The following is a 22,005-nucleotide window of genomic DNA, read 5'->3' on the forward strand; positions in this document are numbered from 1 at the left end:
GCAAGGCCCTCCTCAGTGTTAGCAGACCTTCAGTTTAATTAGAAACCCACTCCCTAAAGACATACTAAATTGTAAGTTTTTACAGCCACAAAATAAGTAACCCAGTCACGGGCGCCAGCTCTTTGGCTGCTGACAAGCTTAAGCACTGCAATATTTTGCCATAGCCTGATATGTAGTTGGTCATATGTTTATATCTGTTCATCATAATCAAGCCAATATTAGAATCAACCTTTATGTCTGTTGGCCAAAATTAATTGTTACAGGTCTGGAAGAAGACTGCCCTACAGAGCAGCAGTTTGTATCTAAATGTATAGCTGTTGTTAAAGTTCAGTAATGGCTTAACTGATCAAGTTTCACAAACTAAAACACAAAGCAAAGGCTAACAGCAATGCATAGCTTACAACAATAAAAATGCACTGTACAAAATAAATAAGTGATGCACCATTTATTAATTTGCCTACAGAAGAACAGAATTACGAAAGCATTTTGATCTTGGTTACAATACGTTACAATGGAAGTAAAAGAAATCAGTGTTTCTGTTTCTACAACATCAAAAGTGTCATAGCCCTCAGTGAAACCTAACCAGGCAGATTTTCCTGCATCCACTTCTGAAATGGAAACGAGGGCATGCCAGAGACCTATGAGGATTAACAGCAAATCATTGAACAATAGTGGTGAGGTGGCAAATACTTGGACATTAGGGGACAAGGAGTGAAAGAGAGCAGTGTTCAAATAGCATATCACAGGACCAGTGAAATTAGAAAGGCCTATTAGATGAGCGCCCTGGAGCTAAACTCTCAACTTGAATCAATGTTCCGTGAAAACTTTGAATAATTGAAAAATTGAGAAATTGGTGGGATGTTTATCTGATGAATCTCTGACGTCCACAGTTCAGTCAGCAGTGAGTTTTGGGGTTTTGAAGAAACAGAAATCATTGTATTCTGTAAAAAAAAGCTTGATAAGTAGATTTTAAAGATTATATTGATATAGTTGAACAGCATAACATAACATACACAGTTACACCAAGTATGTTATGCAGCGATGGGTCTAAAGGGCAAGAAACAAGACCCTATTACCTAGTGCCACATTGGGCCAAGCTTTCAATTTCCAAAGAAGCATACCTCCTGATGACTTAAGGCCCTTTTAGTCACAACAAGAGTTGCGCTGCGCTGACCTCTGGTTTCAACTCTGGGCCCACAATTAGATCTAGATGAACTTTGGTGCAAGCGCATGTGAGCAACAAGCGCTTTGTTCAACATAACAAAAAGCCATCTTGGCGAAGCTCGAGGCACTGCAAATGTCTTTCAGAGGGCAGTGGTGGCGTTGACATGTGTCTGAAAGGGCCTTGTTGTGACCACACAATATATACCTATTCATGCTGTCAGACATTTGACCCTATATCACCTTCAGACTAAACACTGATTAGTGTTATAAAACTTTTCTGTGCTAAGTGTAGTATTGTTTGTTAATTTGATGTTTGATTCTACTGCAAATCCAGTACCATGTTGACTGTAAAAGAACCAGTTACTTCTACAAATAGGCCTTTCACTCTACTGATACTGTAGTACAAAAAAATCAAATAAAACCCCTTTTAAATAAAACAAGACTCAACCTTCAATACTTTTTGCTTACATATACTGTAATTATGGTTTCTTGTAATCCTGTGATGGAGTAATTAACCATCTGTGTAGACTCCCACACCTTGCAATCTCTGAATGGGCAGATGGGCATCGTCTGAAGGTGTAGAGGGCCTCTGCCCTTGTGTAGCCTCATGTTGTGCTTGAAGTTTCAGCCACAACAACAGCAGGATGAAGCGCGTAACTCTAAAACATAGAGATGAGTTCAGTTGAGTTATATTCAATCAAGTGAGGTTGCCTTGAAAATGAGATGAGATGAGATGTTACAAAGAAAATATCAGTAACTTACCGGTCATTTATGTTCTTCTTGAGGCTACAAACAAGTATGTTGAAAAAGAAGAATGTGAAGTGTCTCAGGCTTAACCAAGCCCAGAACACCAACTCAGGCGCTTTCCTAAACAACACCTCCAGTCTGGGAGAGAGAGAACAGACTTAGTGTTGGTGTTTCTGTATAAGGGCACAACCAAACAAACCATAACTAAAACCAAAACATAAGCGTGACCTAAACAATGTCAAGGTGAATAGACTTGCAAGGGTTAAGTATGATGTGGGATTCATTGGTCTAGATTATTTAGTGCAAATGTATGGATGCCTCTGGATATGTCTTAAACCAATTGTTTGACATATTGGGGAATATGATTAATCGTCTGCTCGCAAAGATTTAAATGATAAGATTGATACCACTTAGTTAGCTTAGCATAGCATAAATACAGGTAACAGAGGGAAACAACTTGCCTGAGGTAACAAAACTGATCTTACAACGACCTAAATGCCTGTAAATCTTACTAATTAACATGCTATATCTAAATTGTACAAAAAACAGAATATAAACATCAGATTGAAGTTTTACGAGTGTTTCCAGATTCCAGTCTTCATGCTAAGTTCAGTTAACCGGTTAATGGTTAGATTTGACAAAATGTTGAACTGTTCCTTTAAACCTGAGAAAATGTAAACTTGTTCTGCCTCATAGCCTTGTATTTCTCAGCACACGATCCATGCAATTAATCCTAAATGGCTGTTACAATTCTGTCTGTGTTATGTAATGTGTGTTCGGTGTATTTATTACCTGTGCCTACTCTGGAGTATGGGGTAAAACAACAGCATGAGGGGTAGGAGCAGGTGGAATAAGATTCTTACAGAGAGTCCAAACATGCTTAGATAGGTCACCACGTTCCCCAGCAGAACTGAAACACATGTTGGCAAAAACTTTAGGGTTAGTGTAACAATCTGAATGTTTTGAACCTTTATTTACATATATGATCTGACAAACTGCAGACAGATCCTAGTTCAGAGTAGACCGTTAAATGTGTGTGTGTGTGTGTGTGTGTGTGTGTGTGTGTGAGAGTGTGTGTGTGTCTGTGTGTGTGTGTGTGTGTGTGTGTGTGTGTGTGTGTGTGTGTGTGTGTGTGCATGTCTGGCAACCATACCATTCTTTATCAAGTCAAAATGGAGAGGAGGTTCTTTACTCAGTCGATTTCTGGCCCACTCATGATCAGTAGAACTGTCGATCTGCATGCTTCTATTGTCTATAGAAGATATCTGTGTAGGAGTCTCCTTTTCCATCTTCGCCTCCTTATCTTCCTCTATGGTGGCCTCCAGATGCCTCCATGTTTGAGTTTGGTTGTAGATAAGTGGAAGTTCGGAAACTCTGTGTATCAACAAATACGGGACAAGATCTGCACACGAAGGGGAAGATGTGAAAGAGAAATAAAGACAGTACGTCAGAGTGAATCTACAAAAATCAGTACATTCAATTACACAACTTTTCCCCTGTAGATACAGCTGACCCACTGTTGTTCAGGAGGAAATGAACTGCATCTCTGTAGCCGCTGTCGTAGGCTTGTTCCAGAGTCTAAAGGAAGAAAGAATCACATACAAATGAAATGTTACAAAATTTTACAGTGTTGTTGTTGGGCAAGTGCACGTAAATTACATTGATTCATTGTCGTGGAAAATTGTGGTATTCCTGGTGAGGGATTGAGCAAATAATTGAGTTACAGAAAATTGGTTTTCTTCTTCTTATAATCTTTTATGAAAGTACTTATAATAGTGCTATTTTCTATTATTATGTCTTATATATTGTTTTTAATCTTTAACCTGTTCCTTTTATTATTATACTCATTATTCTAGTCTGTCCACGTATTTAGGGTTTAGGTCAGAGATGTGAAGTTGTTTTATTGTTTTCCTTACTAGCTGTTCCTTTCTTTGCCTTACCTTTCCTTTCCCCAAAACATAGAAACCTATATTGTGTAAATGATTATGCATCCCTTTGCTCTGGGCCAGATGTTAGTGACTGTCCTAGGAGACCGAAAATGTAGTCCAGCTGATTTGTATTATAGTACTTATAAATTCTTCAAAAGACAACAGTTTGTTGTAACTCAATTATGTGCTCAATCCCTCACCAGGAAAACCACAATTTTCCACAACAATTTGGGCATAAAAGATTATAATGAGAAGAAAAAACTATTTTCTGCCATTACATTCATCAACAGGTGTGTGGTAAAGGGTTGATTTTATTTTATTTTTATTTAACCAGGGGGAAAAAACCCATTGAGATAAAATCTCTTTTTCAAGGGCGCCCTGGCCAAGAAGGGGAGCAGGACAGCAAATCTAACAGTGCAAAAATAAAATAACAGTACAAAATTCAATTAAAACATTTACCCTTTTAGCTACAAAAGCAACAGACGCAATCCACTATCTAACCTGTACATTAAAGATTAAATCAGTAGTTAAAATACATCAATGTAATGTCTGCTTATCCAAAAACAGTTACATTCATCTTTAAAAACCATCTAGACTCTAGATACAACAGAGGTTTGACCTCTAAAGCCATGGGGTAGAGAGCATTGATGATCCTGAAGCTGTTGGCCATGTTGCCCTTCAAGGTGATTCCACTCACTACCATGTCCATGATGCAAGGTGTGTCGGCAGGACAGATGTCTACCTCTCCAGAGAAGGGGGACACAGTCAAGGTTTGACTGCAGAGTGCAGGGAGTACTGGCTGCATGCTGCTGAAACCCCCATCCACATAATGCTGTGAGAAAATAACACACTCATGATGATACAGTCGAAACAATGTGCTGAAAGTGAGTGTGTGAAATGGCTATCAAATACTCACTATTCCTTTGAAGGATGGAGGCAGCATACCGCAGTAAACAGGCACAAAGCAGCTACATAGCAAAGCCTGGTAGTAAAAATTGTAATACAATTATGCTTAATGTCTTAATTTGTTACTAACCTGCTCAGCTTTCTTAAAAAGCATTAGTGTGAATTTGTAGTACCAACTCACCTGCACAACATCCTCTTTGGACTGGAACTCTGACATCATAATGAGCTTGCCATCAGTGATGCGGGTCATAGCCACAGCAAGACGCCCACTGGCCAGTTGGTGCGCATTAAAGGGAAGATGTTTGAGTAATATGGACTCCAACCAGTGGAAAACATTAATGGAGGGGTGTAATGGGCCAAGTGTAAAAGCCTTCATCTGTTTGGCAAAACGTATCATCTCATCTCGCATAGCAACTGTAAAATAGAAGACGTTGAGTCAGAGACAGTAATTTCATGAACAGAAGTAGACTTTAAAAAATACAATAACAATAAGGTCACTTACTCGGGCTCATTTCACAGACAACAGCAGCTGCTACCAGAGACCCAGCAGATGCACCCAGGACACAAGGTGCCGCACGCAGTATCCAGGGTGCAAAATTTAGGAAGCACTGGGCTACCCCTAGCTGGTAGGTGGCCAAAAAGCCAGATCCAGAGAAGGAGATGGAAGGAGGAACTTCACAATAATGACAACTGAAAACTCCAGAAGCCATTTTCTAATGGTAATAATTCTCAATTAAATTCTGTATATGATGAAAGTAAAATCTTCTTTTGTTCTTTTAAAAGTGGTCCAAGATCAAGCAGGCTGAGATGAGTTATCCAGTGAAAATGGGCGACGGTTTCAAAATCAGTGTTTATAAGCCAGTCTCAATTAGACATACCATGTCGGTCATGCCCATGTGATTTAACATCCAATGACTTTTGTGTCCGAGCTAACATGATTTTGGTTTGCTTATCCCAGGCTGGCTTCCATGTGACACAACTAAAATACAAAAATCTCAAAATCTTTGACAATGCTGAACAAATGAATGAAAAGCACAAACCAACAGAAACAAGCGCTTTCTTTCAGAAGGATTTCACAGACAGACAAACATCTTTGCACCATAAATCCTGTTAGTTTTAACAAATGTTTTAACCTTTAGGTTACCTTTAAATTTTTTAACCTTTAGGTTAAAAAATCTTTGACTGTGCCTTTTCTTTTATATTTACATTTTTGTCTTTTTCAGATTTCCTAATCAAGGAAACAAAAAGTTAACACGTTCATCTGATTCTTCTGCGTGAGTTTTTCTTCATCCCACTTTTCCTTTTTTACTGAAATTATTTCTAATTAATGCAATGCAGCACCTTTCACAAAAGTAGTCACTGGTTTAATATATCTTATAGCTTTGAAAATAAAAAAAACACATTGCCTGTTCTACTAGTGCAATTGTTTTTTTGACAGTAGAATTTTATTTATTTTTACTTTATTTTAATATGTACCCAAGACAGTATTGATACTGGGTGTATTATCCTGGTGAAATAAAGTAATTTGACTTAAACTAATTGAAATGTCATAATTTCTGCTGTCAAAGAGGTATGATTATATATCTGCAGCTGAGCGATTGGTTATTATGCTATCAAAGAACCCCCTGAAGGTACAGCTGCCACATTTGAAGCCGGAGTTAGACAAGGAGTACTGTGAATGATTGTTTGTTTTCCAAACATGTTGCTTTTCAGGCTTCAATGATCAGTTGTCATAACTAGATTATTCACCAAAGGGGCCGATCTCATCCCTGAACATCTGTAATAAAATAATAACTGTTCTAAGACATCATTTGAGCACTCAGACAGAGATGTATTTGTCAAATTAGGGAGGTACGATACAAAATATTTATTTTACAAAGCAGGAAAAACATTGACAATCAATCTATACATTGAATCAAATTTCAAACTTAAATACCTCGACTTGGGGTCAATAAAGCAAACTATTTGTAAAATAAACTGTACAAACTGGCATTTAACCTGCAACACATGTTTTTGTGCGAACACAAACGATCACAAAACAAACTGCAACAACTTCAACAGTTTCCACCACTTCTCTGCAAGACCTATATAGTATCTGAATAATAACCTTTTGTACTGCAATTATACTGAGCAAACCTGAGAAATTTAGTTTCTGATGATTGGTTGGTTTGTTTGAATATTGATGTGATTACTTTCATAATTTCCGTCATCCCTTAATTTTAGTGTTTACCCTGATCACTGTCATACATACGTTGATTCACAGCAAAATGAAAAGCTATCTCACAGTCCAAACATTCCTAACTATTCACATAACTGCACATTTTGTTAAAGGACCAGTGTGGCATCAAGCAGTGAGGCTGCATATTTCAACCAAGTGATAACCCTTCCCCTACGCCTCCCGTTCCCAGAACCTACAGTGGCCGCTAAACTCGCCAAAAACACAAAAGGCCCCCTTTAGAGAAAGTGGTTGGTTTGTTCGTTCTGGGTAACAGTAGAAACATGGCAGACTCAGTGGAAAAGGACCCGCTCCCTCTGTAGATATAAAGGGCTCATTTTAAAGCAACAAATACAACTCTTAGTTTCAGGTACATTAGATTTAGATACCCTAATGAAAACAATTCTATTAATATTCCATTTTGGCTTTATTCTGCCAATCTTACACACTGGTCCTTTAAACCTGTACATGTGTGGGTTATTTTCTGACAATCTCCATTTTATTCTGTAATAATTTGTCTTGTTGTATTGTATTTAGGACATTTAACAATCTTTTTTTTTTCCTATGGAGGAGGCTGTGGAGAAGCACGATCAGGGGAAACCTCAAAATTGTCCTCACTGAACTCATGTGTAGGACTGCCGTTTGGAAAGTCCCCGTCCTGAGGTGGGCTGTGTTCTGGTGACTCAGCAGGGTCAGCCTGTAGTTTCCTGACGCCCTGTGGGAGTTTCAGAAACCTGAGCGGAGGCAGAGAAGAGGTAATAACAATAAATGTGTGTGTGGTTGCGGGGGAAAGACAGAAGAAGAATGGCAAAGAGAAAGGGGACAGAGACCTGAAAAGAAGTTTTTGCCCCCGCTCCTTTTTGATGATGTTGAGCTTGTAGTAGTGACGCAAAGCACGGGACATTTTCTCATAGGTCATATTGTCTCGGTTCTGTAAAAAAAGATCACAAGTCATCAAGGGCCTGCAGTACAACATTTACTCTGCTCCCATGTCCCCTGCTTCGGCTGTTTTGTCTCTCCGCCCGTGTGTTCATTTTCCCTGTAAGGTGAATCTCACAGACCTGGGTGCTCACCTTGTGGTTTCCCCAGAGACGTGCCAGTCCGTTGGGGTCGACCACCCTGAACACCAGGCTGTCCTGGTCTTCCCATCGGATGTATTCTTGGTAACGGTCGTCACACAGCAGCTGATAGACATAGTCCCACAGCAGTCTGCACTCTGGCCATGATTAAAATAGCAATAAGTAACATGTAACACGTATACTACTATCGTCAATGACAGGTATTGACAGGTAATGCTCTATTAAATATCCATAAGCAAAGGATTAATTTTTTTAATACTTAACTGTGTAAGACTGTCACTCTTAAAGCTCCGCTAAGCAATATTTTTGACTGAATTGAATTATTTATTCTTTCAATAAACCACCTAGTCTGCCGCTATATGCAGCTCAGAGCTAAGGTTTTCAAGTCTGCATTGCTCTATGCTCTGCCTCAAGGACAAAATCAGTGACACAGAGGACAGCTGAAGTAAAAATGTGGCTGAAGAACAATTGTTCAGCAAGCCAAAGAGATCTTTTTCTTATGCAGACTAAAACCGCAGCTACAGGGTGTCCAAAAATATAGGAAGTTGAGGAGCGGAGTAATTTCTACCCCCTAGTGGTCTAAAATAGCTTGATGCAGTGTTTCAAAGGATTTACAATTTTTATTATCTTCTCTAGGACAATATACATTTGTTTTTGTATATGTGTGAATTCTGTAGTACAACTGCTAATAAATTCACACAACACTACCTGGAATGCGACCGTTGGCTTTGTGCAGCGGGCTCCTTGGCTTCTCTCGACTGGACAGGTTGAGCGGCTCCTGGGTGATGCTCTCTTTTCGGGTAGGACACTGGACGACATCTGCTGATCCATCTAAGTGAGGGTGAAAGGAAAGACGCAGAGAACAACAAAGAGAGAGGGTCAGAAAATCAGTCAACACGGTAAGTAACAGCCGCGGGGCACTATATTTCTGACATCGCCGTTTGTTATACCCACTAGTACTTGTGAGTGGAGCAGGGCAGGTGTAAAGGATCGGGGGACGATTTCTGAGAGGTGACATGGGCTGGGGCTGGCTGGTCACAGTGGCTACAACAGCTGCCGACACTGGAGTTGTGAAAGCGAGGGAAACTGTGAGATAGAAATATGAGGAACTGTGAACAAGAGTTAAACCGAAAGCAAAAGTGATAAAAAGTGTTAACAGCAGCTCAAACATTTTACATTATTGGCTAATTCATTGTACAACACGAAGAGGCCATTTCCCTACTTGCATAGAGTATGTAGAACAAAGTCTTTGTTTTTGGACTCTGGAAAGTCTTATCTAAGATAATTGGTTTCCAGGTAACCACAACACACCCACTGGCACACATCCTACTTTCTATATCAGAAAGCACCTTTTTTCTGGTAGGGACAAACGAAGAGCGTGTGTGTTTATATTCTCTAATGAAGGGTAAAATGTTCTCACTAACCATGAACGTTTATCTGATGGGTGCAGCTGCAAATAAACATTTTACATAACACAAAAAACATAGCACATTATATATTATTATGCACTGCAATGTATTAAAGTATCTAACAGCATATAATGTAGTGAGACTTCTCAACATCTGGACCAGCAACAACATTAAAGTGCTGCTTACAACTGTTTAACACCCTGAGAGTGGGCCTTATATCCCCCCCCCCCCCCCCCCCCCCCCCTCCCACACACACACACACACACACACACACACACACACACACACACACACACGTATAGAAAAAGCAGAGAGAAAGATTCATTTGACTCGCATAGGGGCTGAGGGTAGGCTGTCATTGGTCAGGGTTAAACTTTAGCGTTTGGAAAAAGAAGCCCATGGATGTACAGTAAAACAAGCGTAGGGGCGAGCATGAATTCCTGATGTGTTTGCACATGTACATGCGGCTGATCAGGAAGTTCTCGTGCCACAGTCTAACCAGGATAAACAAGTTTGATTTGATGTGCGACAAACTCAGACAATCAACAGTTTATGAACACTGTGCATGTAGAGAATGTGTATGTGCTCTTTGCACTGCCTGCACTAGCTGTACCATACTGTGCATACAATAACAAACTGACCTTAATGTTGATGGTTTTATTGTCCAGATCTTTCCTATATATTGTAGCTATATGTTTAAGTTTGATTATATTTGTTTTGCTGTATGTCTGTATCTGTATTGTCCTGTTATTTTGTTCTCTGCACTTGGTTTGAGAAGCCTATGTTGTTAGCTACTAAGAACTGGAATCAAATTTCCTGTATACATGACCGATAAAACTGAATCTATACATGTTTAAAATGTACTAACTAACGTTACTGACCTTGGGTGCCATTCACCGGGGAAGGCTGGGGCTCTTGGACATCCTGAGGGGGTATCTGGCAGCTGACTGGGCTCTCAGTGTGCCCAGTTGCCGTGGAGGAAGACGTGTTTGAGGGGTCACAGACAACACTCCTCCTTTGCTGCTTTACACACTGTAAGATCTCATACAGAACATCACCTGTAGAAAATAGGGGGTGCATATGAAAGCCCAGGCACAAAAAAATATACATACACACACACATACACACTTATCTCTACCTGAGCTGGGACAGCGGCGTCTGAAGTCTTCTTTTGTGAGCAGGCACAGGGCTCGACCGTTCATCTCAAAGCGCCCCTTTTCAGGCCGCCGCAGTGAATACTCCTTCTGAGCCCAGTAGAGCCAGTGGGCAACGTCCTCCTTATCCCACAGAGATGGGTTTATTCCTGAAACACAGGTGCACATGATTCAAAAACACAGTGTTACAAGCGGCGTTGCTTTAGTAGAGTAGACTTTGCTGGACTGGTAAACAAAGGACATTCAAACAGAGAATAAGGTTGGACTCACGCAGCCGTCCAGGTAGATGCCACAGGTCTTCCTGAGAGGGGGGACCGACCAAAGGAAACTGGTTAGGGGAGGAGTGATGCACATTGAGAGGATTGCTTACTTGCACTCCATGGGTTATGGATGTAGAACAGCTTGCTCTGTTTTCTTGCTACAAAACATCCAAACAAATACACCTCACTGAATGGCAGGCATAGGCTATAGAAACAGCAATGCAAAACTTTAAAACACTTTACCTAAAATCAAAATTTTCAGTAGCCTAAACAACAGCAGCTGGCCATGGACTAAAGTTGAAAGTTTCAACCTGAAAAAAGTCTCCCTGGTTCACAGCGCATTTTAAAACAGTTTGCTCCTGAGACCTTAACTTACCTTGACCAAAGGTGACTGGGAAATGTTCTCCATGGAAATGTTCTTTATCTGTTCAACCGTCCGAAAAAACTGGATGACTTCCTTGTAAGCAGACATACAACTCGTCCAATAAATGAAATAATCTGCAGATCAAAACTCCCCGAAGTCCATTTTAAATGAGGCATGCATTTAACTTTCGAAGAAATAAAAAGTCTACAATTTTCACATTCGAGCCTTCCGGGAAATGAAAACGAAAGAAACACTCATCCTTGCAGGGGGGGTGTGTGCAAAACAGGCTGATTGGAGGAAGCAACCGCAGAGGACATTTCCAAAAAAACATTTGTGTGCACTTGATAGGAGCGCGGTCCAGCAGCATACTTACGGGACCCCTGCATAAATTATCTTTTGATATAAATAAAGTATAAGGACAAGCTGTGCCAGTGGGGGGGTTCACACTTTCGCGCAATACATATCTAGGGCTAAATGAAGGATTCTTGTGGCGGGGAAACAAGTGAAAATTGCAGGAAGTGAGTGATTAAAGTCGTGGGAGTGTGAGAAAGTAATGTGGGCGACAGCCGGGAGGGAGCGGCGCGTGCGCGTAAAAAAAAACAGAAATAGACCCTGGAGCTCCTCCTACACTTACAGGAAGACCAACCAGGCGGCGTTTACAGGAGCACACTGCTTTCAGGATTACACTACTAAACGACAAACTATAGGTAAGGTGTTTAGCATGCAAGTAGCATGGGCTCTAGTCCAGGGGTCAAAATAAGTCTGCCATCGGGTCAATTTTTTTTCAACATAGTCAAATAATTTTAAATCATTAGATGTTTGGGTGCACGTTTAGCTCAGTTGGAAGTGTGCGGGACTTTGGGAGAGTTGTGAGATCGATCCCAACATATAGCCGATGTTTTCTCCCTTGTTAAGCAAATTGATTATCTATCTGTTCCAGAGTCTCGACTGAAAACTAAAGGGGACAGAGCGTTTGCTGTCAGGGCCCCGAGGCTCTGGAACAGCCTGCCCGAGGAAATCAGGTCGGCTGAGTCAGTGAACTCTTTTAAGTCCCTTCTTAAAACATACTTCTTTCCCGATCTTATTTGACTTTATTTTATCCCTTTTATTTTATTGTATTTTACTAATTTGATATTTATCTTAAACGTGTATTTTAGTCTTTTCAATGTTTTCATGCTTTTATCTTGTATTGTTTTTGTATTATTGTCTCTTGGGTATTATTGTCTTTACACTTGTTAAAGCACTTTGTAACTTGTTTTTGAAAAGTGCTCTACAAATAAAGATTATTATTATTATAAGCACACTTTTTCACATGCTCACAATAAAGCATGTGCTGCAGTGTGTGAGCGCATCCTGGTGTGTGGTCTGCATTCATAAACCTATGGAATCTGATCACACATTTACTGACGGCTTTTTATGAGGTATGTCAAGCAAGCCAGAGACTCTTTTGAATGTCCTTTAGAACTTTTCAAAGTAAAAGGTCTCAATAAAGTCGACATAAAGCATTGCTGCAAAAAAAGTTCTCACGCTTTTATTTTGGAAGCACGTTCACTTAAGAGGAAATGATTATGGGAGTAACTGTACCTGTCATGATAGATCTATTTCAGCACCCAGCCACTATCAATTTATTTGTGTTTATTTTTCTGCTATCAAAGCGCCTATTGCCGACCACTGCTCTATTCAATAGTGCAGCAACAATGGTGAGACCCTAATGTTTGAAGTTGACAGACTTGCAACGACTACAGAGTTTATACACTTTAACAAAAACATTAACCTATTTAATTGATATAGACTACAGTACCAACAACTATAAACTTATAAAGTATAGGCTATCTGACATACAGAGAGGAAATAACAATGAAAATGACAGTTGAAATGACCACATCATGCTCTAGTTTCTAATTTATAAACATACAAAACTAAACCTAGTGGAGGTGAAATTGTTGAAAGTATAAAAACAACAATAGGAATATACAGTTTACAAAAGCCTGTACAGAAATTCTACAAATTTTCTGGCTTAGTTGTTTTTTTGTGTGTCTTTATTGATTCACACAGCAGGTTAAACATTAACTTAATGTAAGAAGTTGAAGTCCAACTCAACATTACAGAAAAGCCACCATCAAATATTCCATCTGACCCAGTTTGTCACCCGAACTGTTTGCTGATAACTTGAAAAGCTACGTGTATTAGAATACATGATTTTGCAGTTCAGCTTTGTTAGTTAGTTTGTTTGTATTAGAAAAAGAAGAGAAAGGTGTATGTTTCACACAAAGTTTATTACGTGTTACAAAATATTAAAGTAGTGGTACTGAGATTTAATAAATGTATTTTATATTAAGCTGTAACTATTTCAATGCATTTTTAACCTGTATACTCCCCACACTAACAGAAGACCAGACAAGAGGTCACAGTCTAAGCAATTTAGAACAATTTGCATTGCAGTTTGGGGTGGCAAATATCTAAAATTGTTTTGAAGCCACCTGTGTAAAAAAGAAAAGAAAAAAAGAAGAAAAGAAAAACTGCTGACTTGTTTTCTGTCATATTTCTCCAGTGATGTGGGCTGAAAAACTGGGGAAACAGTTGGGCAATCCGACACGATCAGTAACTGGGTGGCTGGTCAGTAAACTGCTCACATCGCACAACCGGGTCCTCGAAGAGAGTGCTGTGCAGCTGAGTGGGATCCAACCTGGGGACACAGTGCTGGAGCTGGGTCATGGCCCAGGACTTGGTCTGCAGTCAGCAGTCAAACTACTCACAGAGCCCACAGGTCACCTTATAGGTGTGGATTACTCAGAGTACATGCACCAGGTGAAGTATGAATACTGACAGAGTGGAATAAAGTATTTAAATTCTATTTATGTTTCTATTTAACATGCATGTGTTGAAGTCACAGAAGGAGTGTCTTATAAGAACCAAGCACAAGACACAGTAATAAGCCTCTCTAGCCTTCCTAAAATATACTATACATACCGTAAGTGGCTTCATTGAAGGGGCAACATTACTCACTTTTGGAATAGTAGAATATTTCTCTCTTTCTTCTCTTACAGATGGCAAGTGAGCAACTGAAAGAATTTTTGGCCAGTGGGAAAGTGACCCTACATCACTGTGATGTCGCAGCAATGCCTCTGGCAGACAGCTCTGTGGATAAAGTCTTTCATTGTAACTGCTACTACTTCTGGCCTGACCTCAGGAAGGGAGCCACAGAGATACACCGGGTAATGAAACCAGGTATATGACCTTTCTCAGATGATTTGGTGATTTACTCCTCGTTTGGATTTTCATGAGTAATTGCTGTCTTTCAGTGATGCATCTCTGAACAAATGTCATTTTTTTCTTTCTTGACCCCACCCAGGAGGGCTGATGGTGACCACGCTGAGGCTGTTCCGTGTGGCTACTTTTGCAGCAAAGCGAGTGATACCAGGAGAGAACTGGCGCCCGCAGGCCTACATGGCAGCTCTGAGAGACTCTGGCTTCACTGATGTCAGAATGGAAGACAGACAACACAAACACATTGTTTTTCAGGCTATCTTTGCCACTGCTGGAAAATAAGACTGAAATGAAACCGCAAATGAGAAATTGTGTGTATTTTAAATGCTTAAATGAAAACAAATCAAACACAGAAATTAAGTAAAATACAATACACATTGTTGGTTGTATTTGCATTTTATGCATTGATTGTGTTAATTGTTTTAAATAACTACATTGTTTTTCATTTGTGACACGGATTTTCCAAACCACATCAAAATCAAATCACAACACAGAAAATTAAATGAAAATATGTAAGTCATATCAGTGTGTATTGTATTTCTGTGTTTGATTTAATTTCCTTCCCTAAAATCTTCCATACCTCTCAGCTGAACCACACTGTAGAGCTGCCTTGTTGACCATTTCCTTGATACAGAGGGGTCTTAGACTAGACTAGACACTACCCTATATTTGATTAAACTGTAAAGCTGTTTGATATGATTGACATTAAATAAGGATATGCTGTTCATTTCTGTTTGACAAGCTGCTGGCTCCAGATATCAAGTAACTGTCACAAAAGTTAAAAAAAAAAACTACAATAATTTATCTTGAAGGAAATTATTCATATACATAGTTAAATAACTATGTATTGCATAAGTTATACTGTACAAAGGCTATGTAGTGAAAGTGTACATACAGGCTAATATAAATTTGTTTAAAAAATAAATAAATAGAGCTCCATATTCCGGTGTAATGCATTAATGTTGGGTGTTGGTTACAAAGTTCCAAACAGATCTTGCTTTACACACATCTCCAACAGGCGACGAGACGCCGCCGGATTCAACGGTAGGAGGCGACCGTGCTGCGGTTGGGACTGCACTAAAACAGAAGAAGAAGAAAAAGAACGCGGGCGGTGTTGATGACGTAGGGAGAGGGAAAACCAAACGGTCCGCTGCGGTCTGTTGTGAATGTAATACAAACAGCGGCTGTGAACAGTTGTTAAGGCGGGCAAGGAGTAAGCTATTGCAATTCAGTATCGAGTAAATAACAAATTGTCCTCAACAGGGTGTAACGTTAGTTATTGGATTCATAAACGTGTTTCCGTTGGCATATCATTTAGCAGCTAAAACGTTAGCTTTTAACAAGCTAGCTAAAGTTAAAATTGATTTCAAAAGCAACATTTGACAGTACACCCTGAGATAATTGCACTATAAAACGAGTGAAGGTTTTCTGTGTGGTCAAAACGAATACATGAATAACGTTACACGAGGAGGCAACATTTCTTCTTGCTAGGCGCTTGTGAAGCATTAACCAAGACTCGTCCCTGCTCGCTTTATTCTCCGCTCGGCAGAATGCAGAGGGCTTCCCGTTTAAAGCGTGAACTTCAGATGTTGAGCACCGAGCCACCTCCCGGGATAACATGCTGGCAGACCGAAGAGCGGATAGACGACCTCCGGGCGCGTAAGCATTCTCTGCGTTAAGGCTTTGAAACGGAACTAAGACTGCATTTGTCCAAGACTGTATACCACACATATGACAAGCTACTTGTTTGAGCTACCTGATCATGTATTTTCTTCCTCTGGTTTACAGAGATAGTGGGCGGATCAGAGACTCCATATGAAGGTGGACTCTTCTCCTTGGAGATCAAAGTCCCAGAGAGGTACATGTTCTCAAAGGTCTACATTGGTGGAGGTGTTCGCTCTCCCATTTCCACCTTATCAACACTTACTGCAGTCTAGTAAGACAGGCCTGCTATTTTCCTCCCATAGGTACCCATTCGAGCCTCCCAAAATCCGATTCTTGACCCCCATCTACCACCCAAATATCGACAATTCAGGACGTATATGCCATGATGCTCTCAAACTCCCGCCAAAGGTTGTTACAGATTACAAATGAAAACATAATATGATCTGTGTTTCACCTCTAGTTATCTGGTTTTGATTGACTGCTGTCAAATAAATTAGGAGATTTAATGTTTTCTGCTTGTTTTATTTTTTCTTTCATTTTATTCAGGGAGCCTGGAAGCCATCCCTAAACATCTCCACAGTCCTCACCTCCATTCAGCTGCTCATGGCTGAGCCAAATCCAGACGACCCACTCATGGCTGATATAGTGAGTAACGTGTAATGTTGCATTCACAGATATGCTGTCTGTTAGATTACCGTAAACTCGATACACAATCACACTGATGGTTTCATTTGTTTTTTTGAATACCATAAAACTTCAATCAAAAGCCTAGTCCCAATTAGACGCCTGTCCCTTTGACTTGACTGGTGTGGCTACACATTTTGACAAATAAACGCAGGTCTCAATAAGACGCCTGTTCTGGTTTTTATAGAAGTTCTTTGGATGTATAAAACCTCTTAAAGCCCACCGGGTCGCCTGCTTGAGTTGTAGTTCTAAGTTGCTAAGATTGGACATACAAATATAAATTTTTAAACGTTTGTTAAAATGGACACGCTACATATTGTACATCAGTTAGATTCTCCATAATTCAGTTGTTCACTTAATTATGAGCACCAAAGTATAATACACTCAGATTTACCTGTATGGTCAGCCTCTCTCCCTCTGTGCTTGAGGTTGGCCTTGATGGGCTGTCTCTAATAGCTAAATGAATGATCTGTATTTCATATGTAATTTTTATACATGTAATATTCATACTGGTTGAAATAAACAATTTGATAGTAGCCTATTTCTCATCTTTGCAAGCCTGGGCTATTAATTTAAGTTTTATGATATTCTAATAAAAAAATATGAATATGTGACAATAGAGATTTTGTAACAACTTGTTTTTGGACATCAGAATGTCTGAGATCTAAATAATACTATGCTTAAAATTTGTATCAAATAATTTAATGCTCTTTTCAATTTGTATTTTTATTACAAGCCAGAGGTTTTACTAAATGCTAGAATAACTTGTTTAGATATCAGTTTGAAACACCTTTACCTCTTCAAATACAGTCTATTTCAGTCGTAAATTACAGTAGTGTAAATATGTGTATATATAGGTTTGTGTGTGCGCGTGTATATATACATACCTGTAAAGAGACGCTTACATATTTTTGAATACAGTCATCGGAGTTCAAATACAACAAACAGATGTTCACGGAGAAAGCCAGGAAGTGGACACAAGAACATGCTGTTCAGAAGAACATGGTAAGTCCTTTGTCTATGGGTGAAGCAATTGTAACGTGCTGTCGGTCACGATTAAAACAGTTATCCTCCTTAACCTTTTTATTTTCATTACGTACTGACCTTCCCGGGTAGGCTGCACTATTGTAAGTGGTTGAGCTGTTTATACTGTTATATTGTCATATTGTAGATACTGTATACCAAATCCACCTACCTCAATTCATTCCTCCTGCACAAAATACTTATACTTATTTATTCCAGCATCCTTTGCTCTATGCTTCATTGCACTGTATACATGTGTACATGTATGCATGTATATGTACCTGTATATCACATCCACCTCCAACATGCATACATATTCCTGCATCCTTTGCACTCTGCTCTCTGCACTATTTGTCTATATGTCTATATTGTTTTTGTTCATAGTGTGTATATTTGTGTTGTCTACACTGAAGTCTGTCTGATTTTATTTTTATTATTGTGATTTTGTATTTTTGTATGAGTAAGCACATCATGAGCAATGTACAATCCAGAGTCAAATTCCTCATGTGTACACATACCAGGCAATAAAAGCCGATTCTGATGATTGTTGTCAGTTGCTCCACAGCACTCTACTGTCTGTCGTTGTATTAGCTGTGTGTAGTGGCATATTTTATCCACAAGGTGGTGCTGTGCTCCCTTGGTAGAATGTCATCTTTATTTTTTACATTTATTCTTTTAGCTGACGCTTTTATCCAAAGCAACTTACAATTGGTATATATGTTGCACACCTCTGAAGCAACTATGGGTTAAGTGTCTTGCTCAGGTACACATTGGTGCATGGGTCACAGTGGGGATTTGATCTCTCACACCAAAGGCGGGCATCTTATCCATTGCGCCACCACCACCATTTAATATTCACTTACAACAAAGTGATACAAACTGTTGCAAGTGTGACCTCCACATTTCACACGTCTCAGTTTTGGGATGTGGAGGAGCATAGATGGGCAATGCTGTCATTGTCTAACATGAAGTTGTATCTGTCTTTGTCCAGGGAGTCGTGGAGAGCAACAAAGAAAATAGTCCCCATCAGACAGCTTCATCCCGCAAAAGAGACGCTTTGGGTGCACAGCAGGAGGCAGAGGAGCCAGCAAAAAAAACCTGTTTGTAGTTTCTGTCTACGGGTCGCTCTTCTCCCGAGCCACCATGTCTTCTACACCTGTCTACTTGTGACGAGAATGGATTTTACATTTTAATTTAGTACTAATGCCTAGTTCCATTTACTATGGATCCTTTCCTGTTCTTAACCCAGAAATACTGTGCTAACATTTATGTGCATAATGTTTATGTGTGTGTGTGTTGTGATATTAAAGTTTACAACTTAAAGTATGTAGTGACTTCTTGTATCGCGTGAAGGCGAGTTTCACAATAGTAGCATAAGCACAGTGATGTAATGTGTATATACAGTATGAAGGTAATAATTTTATTCAAACATATGCTTACCAGTTGTATACAAAGTATGTACATCCTAAATAGCAAAAAAAAATTTTTTTACAAAGTAAGGATTTATTTCCTAATATATAAAATTATATATTTGCTGTTTATCATATAAAAAGGGAGACAAACATCATAAGGCTGTAGTAAGTCAATACCATGCTAGTTCAGAGGTAGTTACATTGTATGTACATATTGCTAGCCTACACTCATGTCTGTAGAAAGATAGCTACATCCCATTTAGTCTGTGTAACTGCTGGCCTCATGTTGGGCAGAGTTGCATATTTGAGACAAAATCATGTAAACCGTATGTGCGACCTGTTTCCTGTTGCATTTTACTGCCACTTTAAGAATAACATATAACAGCTATTACACAGTTGCAAAGAAAACTATCTGACAATAGAATTTCTGTGAATGCATATTGTTAGCTTACTCTAATCAAATGTCCTGGTGTGTCTGATGACTCCCTTTCTCTGAAACAGACCTTAGCAATAGGATAGAACTTTATATAAAAAAGACAACTCCAATTACAATATAACAAAACAATCTGTAACCTCTAAGATACTCTCTCATGATCACATTTCAGTATAAACATTTACACTTAAAATTCTACTGGTTCTACCTAAATTCTGCTTGGCTAAACCATTGATTTGTCTGATGCTTAGATTTTCCATATAGTTAACAAGCTTTTCTTTTTGTCATGCAAGTCCATGACTAACGCTGACCACTGGGTAGTGTCTGAAATTGTCCTTTTATTATAGCTGTCATGTTGTTTTGTGGTGTTTCCTTTAATAGTCTTTACTGTGAAGGGAACTTTGTACTCTCCATTTTCAAAGGCACTTTGTTGTGTTCTCAAAGACTTCTCTTGAGTACTCTAGAGTCTCGTGTGTGTGGACTCATTCTGAAGCCATTGAGGATTGATAACCCCGAGCTGGTCTTGGTGCTGCTGCTCAGTGGTGGTCCTTGAGTGTCCATAGTGTCTCCGCTATTTAGTCCACTACCTTGGAGGCTCATGGATGAGAGGTGAGAGATGGCGTCATGGTAGAATGATACAGAGGGCAAGTGTTATGAATCACGTCTTGATCCAAACTCTTAAGACATTCATCATCGTTCAGGTTCCCTCGTTCTGTCATCCTGTCTCTATCTCTGGCGGTGGGCGTGGGTATCTGGCAAGGGATGAGAGGAACAGAGGAAGAAGACGAGCAGTGGGAAAACATGATTGGATCCAGTCGGGGTTGGAATGGGGGCCCCCCACTGTACAGGGCATCGGCATCAGCGAGTGACACCTGTGCCGAAGAATCGGAGCATGAGCTCTTCTCTGTCTCCACAGAAACCAGCGAGTCCAGGGTTCGGTCCCGGCGTAGCTGTGGACGTGCTTTTGGGTGAGGCCAGAAGAAAAACTGTGAGTGGTCTCGTGTGAAAAGGAGGAAGAGGAGGGGGTTCAGGCAGGCAGGCAGGGGCTGGAGAAGAAGGAGAACTGACTTTAGCACTTCCTCCCCCAGAGAGAGGAGACCCAGGAGGGAGCAGAGGGAGAGGAAAGCTACTGGTACATAGAGGAGGCCATTGGTGAATATTAGCCAAGCAACATGTTTGATCATAGCGCAGTCCCACAGGCCCTCACACTCACCCCTAAGTAACTCCCAGTAAAGACGGATGTATGAACCTGTGACTATAAGCAAGCACAGGGTGTTCATCATAATGAGCGCCAAGGGAAAGCCCAGGGAGGATGGCAGTCGAGAGGATGGGGGTGGCAGGGGCGAGGGTAGGCAAAAAGGTGAGGACCCGTACTCTCCAACTCCCACCAGTGGGAGAGAAGCAAGGGTGAGGGAAAGAGTGAGGCAGAAAAGTGCACATGTGCGAACACTCCTAAGGGATGGGGATTTCCCGTAGGCGCGGGCGCATGTCACGCTTACACCACACTGCACGGCTGCCAGAGTCAGCAGCAACACACTTGCCTCAGACGCGAACACCCAGACCCATCCTGTGGCCTGACACCCAGGACCCCCCTCCCAGCGGGCACCATGGTGACCAAACTCTCCCAGGGTTAGAGCGTCCACAAGGGCTAAAGTGCATGTACACACACCCGTCAGCAGATTGGAGGCGCCCATGCAGGCCACAGTGAAGCGGAGCGGTGACAGGTAACCAGGTGAGCCAAAGAGGGACAGGAGCAGGAGGGAGTTCCCCAGAAGAGACATCAAGGAGATGGACCACAAGCCTACACGAACCAGCCAGCTGCCCAACAGAGAGTCACAGGGACGGAAAGGACCTGCAAACAAACACATCAGCTGTAGATAAACCAACTACAAATGGTGAATTCATGCTTTAATTTCCTCATGCTGTAGTTGTGACAAAACAATCTGTAAGTCAGTTGATAAATCACTGAAGGTGTAGCTTCAGTTACCTGGAGTTGGTGTGCATTGGATGCTGGTTTGTAGTTTGGATTCCTCTATTTCTAGTTGGAACTCCTCTAGGTCAGGGTCATCTGGAATAAAGCGTTGTCAGGGTCAGAAATTAGAGGTCCAACCCCTTGGGGCCAGTCCATTGTATAAGGTATGTTTAGCTTGTGAGGTTTTATGACAGCTTATTCTGCATACATGTACATAGTTGGCACAGTAAGGGAGGTGATCTAACATTCTTTTGCAATGAAAGAAACAAAAATATTTGTAGAAGATAATTGCAGGAAATGTGATCAGCGTGACTGTTTTTCAA

General features: G+C 40.4%; 5 protein-coding genes across 12 annotated transcripts in view; 2 read left to right on the forward strand and 3 right to left on the reverse strand.

The window, feature by feature from the left end:
* Window positions 1–504: 504 nt before the first annotated feature.
* On the reverse strand, window positions 505–5,455 carry LOC119905147 (patatin-like phospholipase domain-containing protein 2). Its single transcript, XM_038721898.1, has 10 exons — window positions 5,248–5,455; window positions 4,927–5,159; window positions 4,756–4,821; window positions 4,459–4,671; window positions 3,429–3,489; window positions 3,065–3,313; window positions 2,704–2,821; window positions 2,111–2,115; window positions 1,927–2,068; window positions 505–1,823 (listed from the first exon to the last, which is right to left on the reverse strand). The coding sequence occupies exons 1-10, from the start codon at window positions 5,453–5,455 to the stop codon at window positions 1,676–1,678; spliced, it is 1,443 nt and encodes a 480-aa protein (XP_038577826.1). The 3' UTR covers window positions 505–1,675.
* Window positions 5,456–6,577: 1,122 nt separating this feature from the next.
* On the reverse strand, window positions 6,578–11,620 carry etv7 (ETS variant transcription factor 7). 4 transcript variants are annotated; one of them, XM_038722511.1, is made up of 9 exons: window positions 11,239–11,620; window positions 10,873–11,020; window positions 10,587–10,751; window positions 10,330–10,506; window positions 8,994–9,101; window positions 8,748–8,870; window positions 8,034–8,176; window positions 7,791–7,891; window positions 6,578–7,694 (listed from the first exon to the last, which is right to left on the reverse strand). In XM_038722511.1, exons 1-9 carry the CDS (start codon window positions 11,332–11,334, stop codon window positions 7,523–7,525), a joined length of 1,233 nt encoding a protein of 410 aa, XP_038578439.1. In that variant the 5' UTR covers window positions 11,335–11,620; the 3' UTR covers window positions 6,578–7,522. The 4 variants fall into 4 exon arrangements, with proteins under 4 accessions (XP_038578439.1, XP_038578441.1, XP_038578440.1 ...); XM_038722513.1 differs by having other exon boundaries at window positions 8,994–9,125; window positions 10,873–10,903; window positions 11,239–11,604; XM_038722512.1 differs by having other exon boundaries at window positions 8,994–9,125; window positions 10,873–10,930; window positions 11,239–11,604.
* A 22-nt stretch (window positions 11,621–11,642) lies between these two features.
* zgc:194242 (uncharacterized protein LOC100005854 homolog) lies at window positions 11,643–15,434 on the forward strand. Of its 4 annotated transcripts, none has more exons than XM_038722515.1 (4): window positions 11,643–11,933; window positions 13,778–14,034; window positions 14,274–14,454; window positions 14,579–15,434. In XM_038722515.1, exons 1-4 carry the CDS (start codon window positions 11,780–11,782, stop codon window positions 14,773–14,775), a joined length of 789 nt encoding a protein of 262 aa, XP_038578443.1. In that variant the 5' UTR covers window positions 11,643–11,779; the 3' UTR covers window positions 14,776–15,434. The 4 variants fall into 4 exon arrangements, with proteins under 4 accessions (XP_038578443.1, XP_038578444.1, XP_038578445.1 ...); XM_038722516.1 differs by lacking the exon at window positions 11,643–11,933 and adding an exon at window positions 11,970–12,257; XM_038722517.1 differs by lacking the exon at window positions 11,643–11,933 and adding an exon at window positions 11,971–12,248.
* A 143-nt stretch (window positions 15,435–15,577) lies between these two features.
* ube2t (ubiquitin-conjugating enzyme E2T (putative)) lies at window positions 15,578–19,189 on the forward strand. Of its 2 annotated transcripts, XM_038722519.1 has the most exons (7): window positions 15,578–15,706; window positions 16,043–16,152; window positions 16,282–16,351; window positions 16,461–16,566; window positions 16,705–16,803; window positions 17,764–17,847; window positions 18,857–19,189. In XM_038722519.1, exons 2-7 carry the CDS (start codon window positions 16,044–16,046, stop codon window positions 18,971–18,973), a joined length of 585 nt encoding a protein of 194 aa, XP_038578447.1. In that variant the 5' UTR covers window positions 15,578–15,706; window position 16,043; the 3' UTR covers window positions 18,974–19,189. The 2 variants fall into 2 exon arrangements, with proteins under 2 accessions (XP_038578447.1, XP_038578448.1); XM_038722520.1 differs by lacking the exon at window positions 15,578–15,706 and having other exon boundaries at window positions 15,741–16,152.
* Window positions 19,190–19,264: 75 nt separating this feature from the next.
* Window positions 19,265–22,005, reverse strand: part of LOC119905451 (leucine-rich repeat-containing G-protein coupled receptor 6) — a 37,560-nt gene continuing 34,819 nt past the window's right edge. Inside the window, exons 17-18 of the mRNA XM_038722509.1 lie at window positions 21,698–21,778; window positions 19,265–21,562 (exon numbers count right to left, since the gene is read on the reverse strand). Coding sequence (XP_038578437.1) covers window positions 20,307–21,562; window positions 21,698–21,778 — 1,337 coding nt within the window. The 3' untranslated portion in view covers window positions 19,265–20,306. The remainder of the gene's footprint in view (window positions 21,563–21,697; window positions 21,779–22,005) is intronic.

The sequence above is a fragment of the Micropterus salmoides genome, unplaced genomic scaffold (genome assembly GCF_014851395.1).
Source record: "Micropterus salmoides isolate LMB-PRFRI ecotype aquatic unplaced genomic scaffold, ASM1485139v1 Ms_hic_scaffold_16, whole genome shotgun sequence".
Classification (NCBI taxonomy): domain Eukaryota; kingdom Metazoa; phylum Chordata; class Actinopteri; order Centrarchiformes; family Centrarchidae; genus Micropterus; species Micropterus salmoides.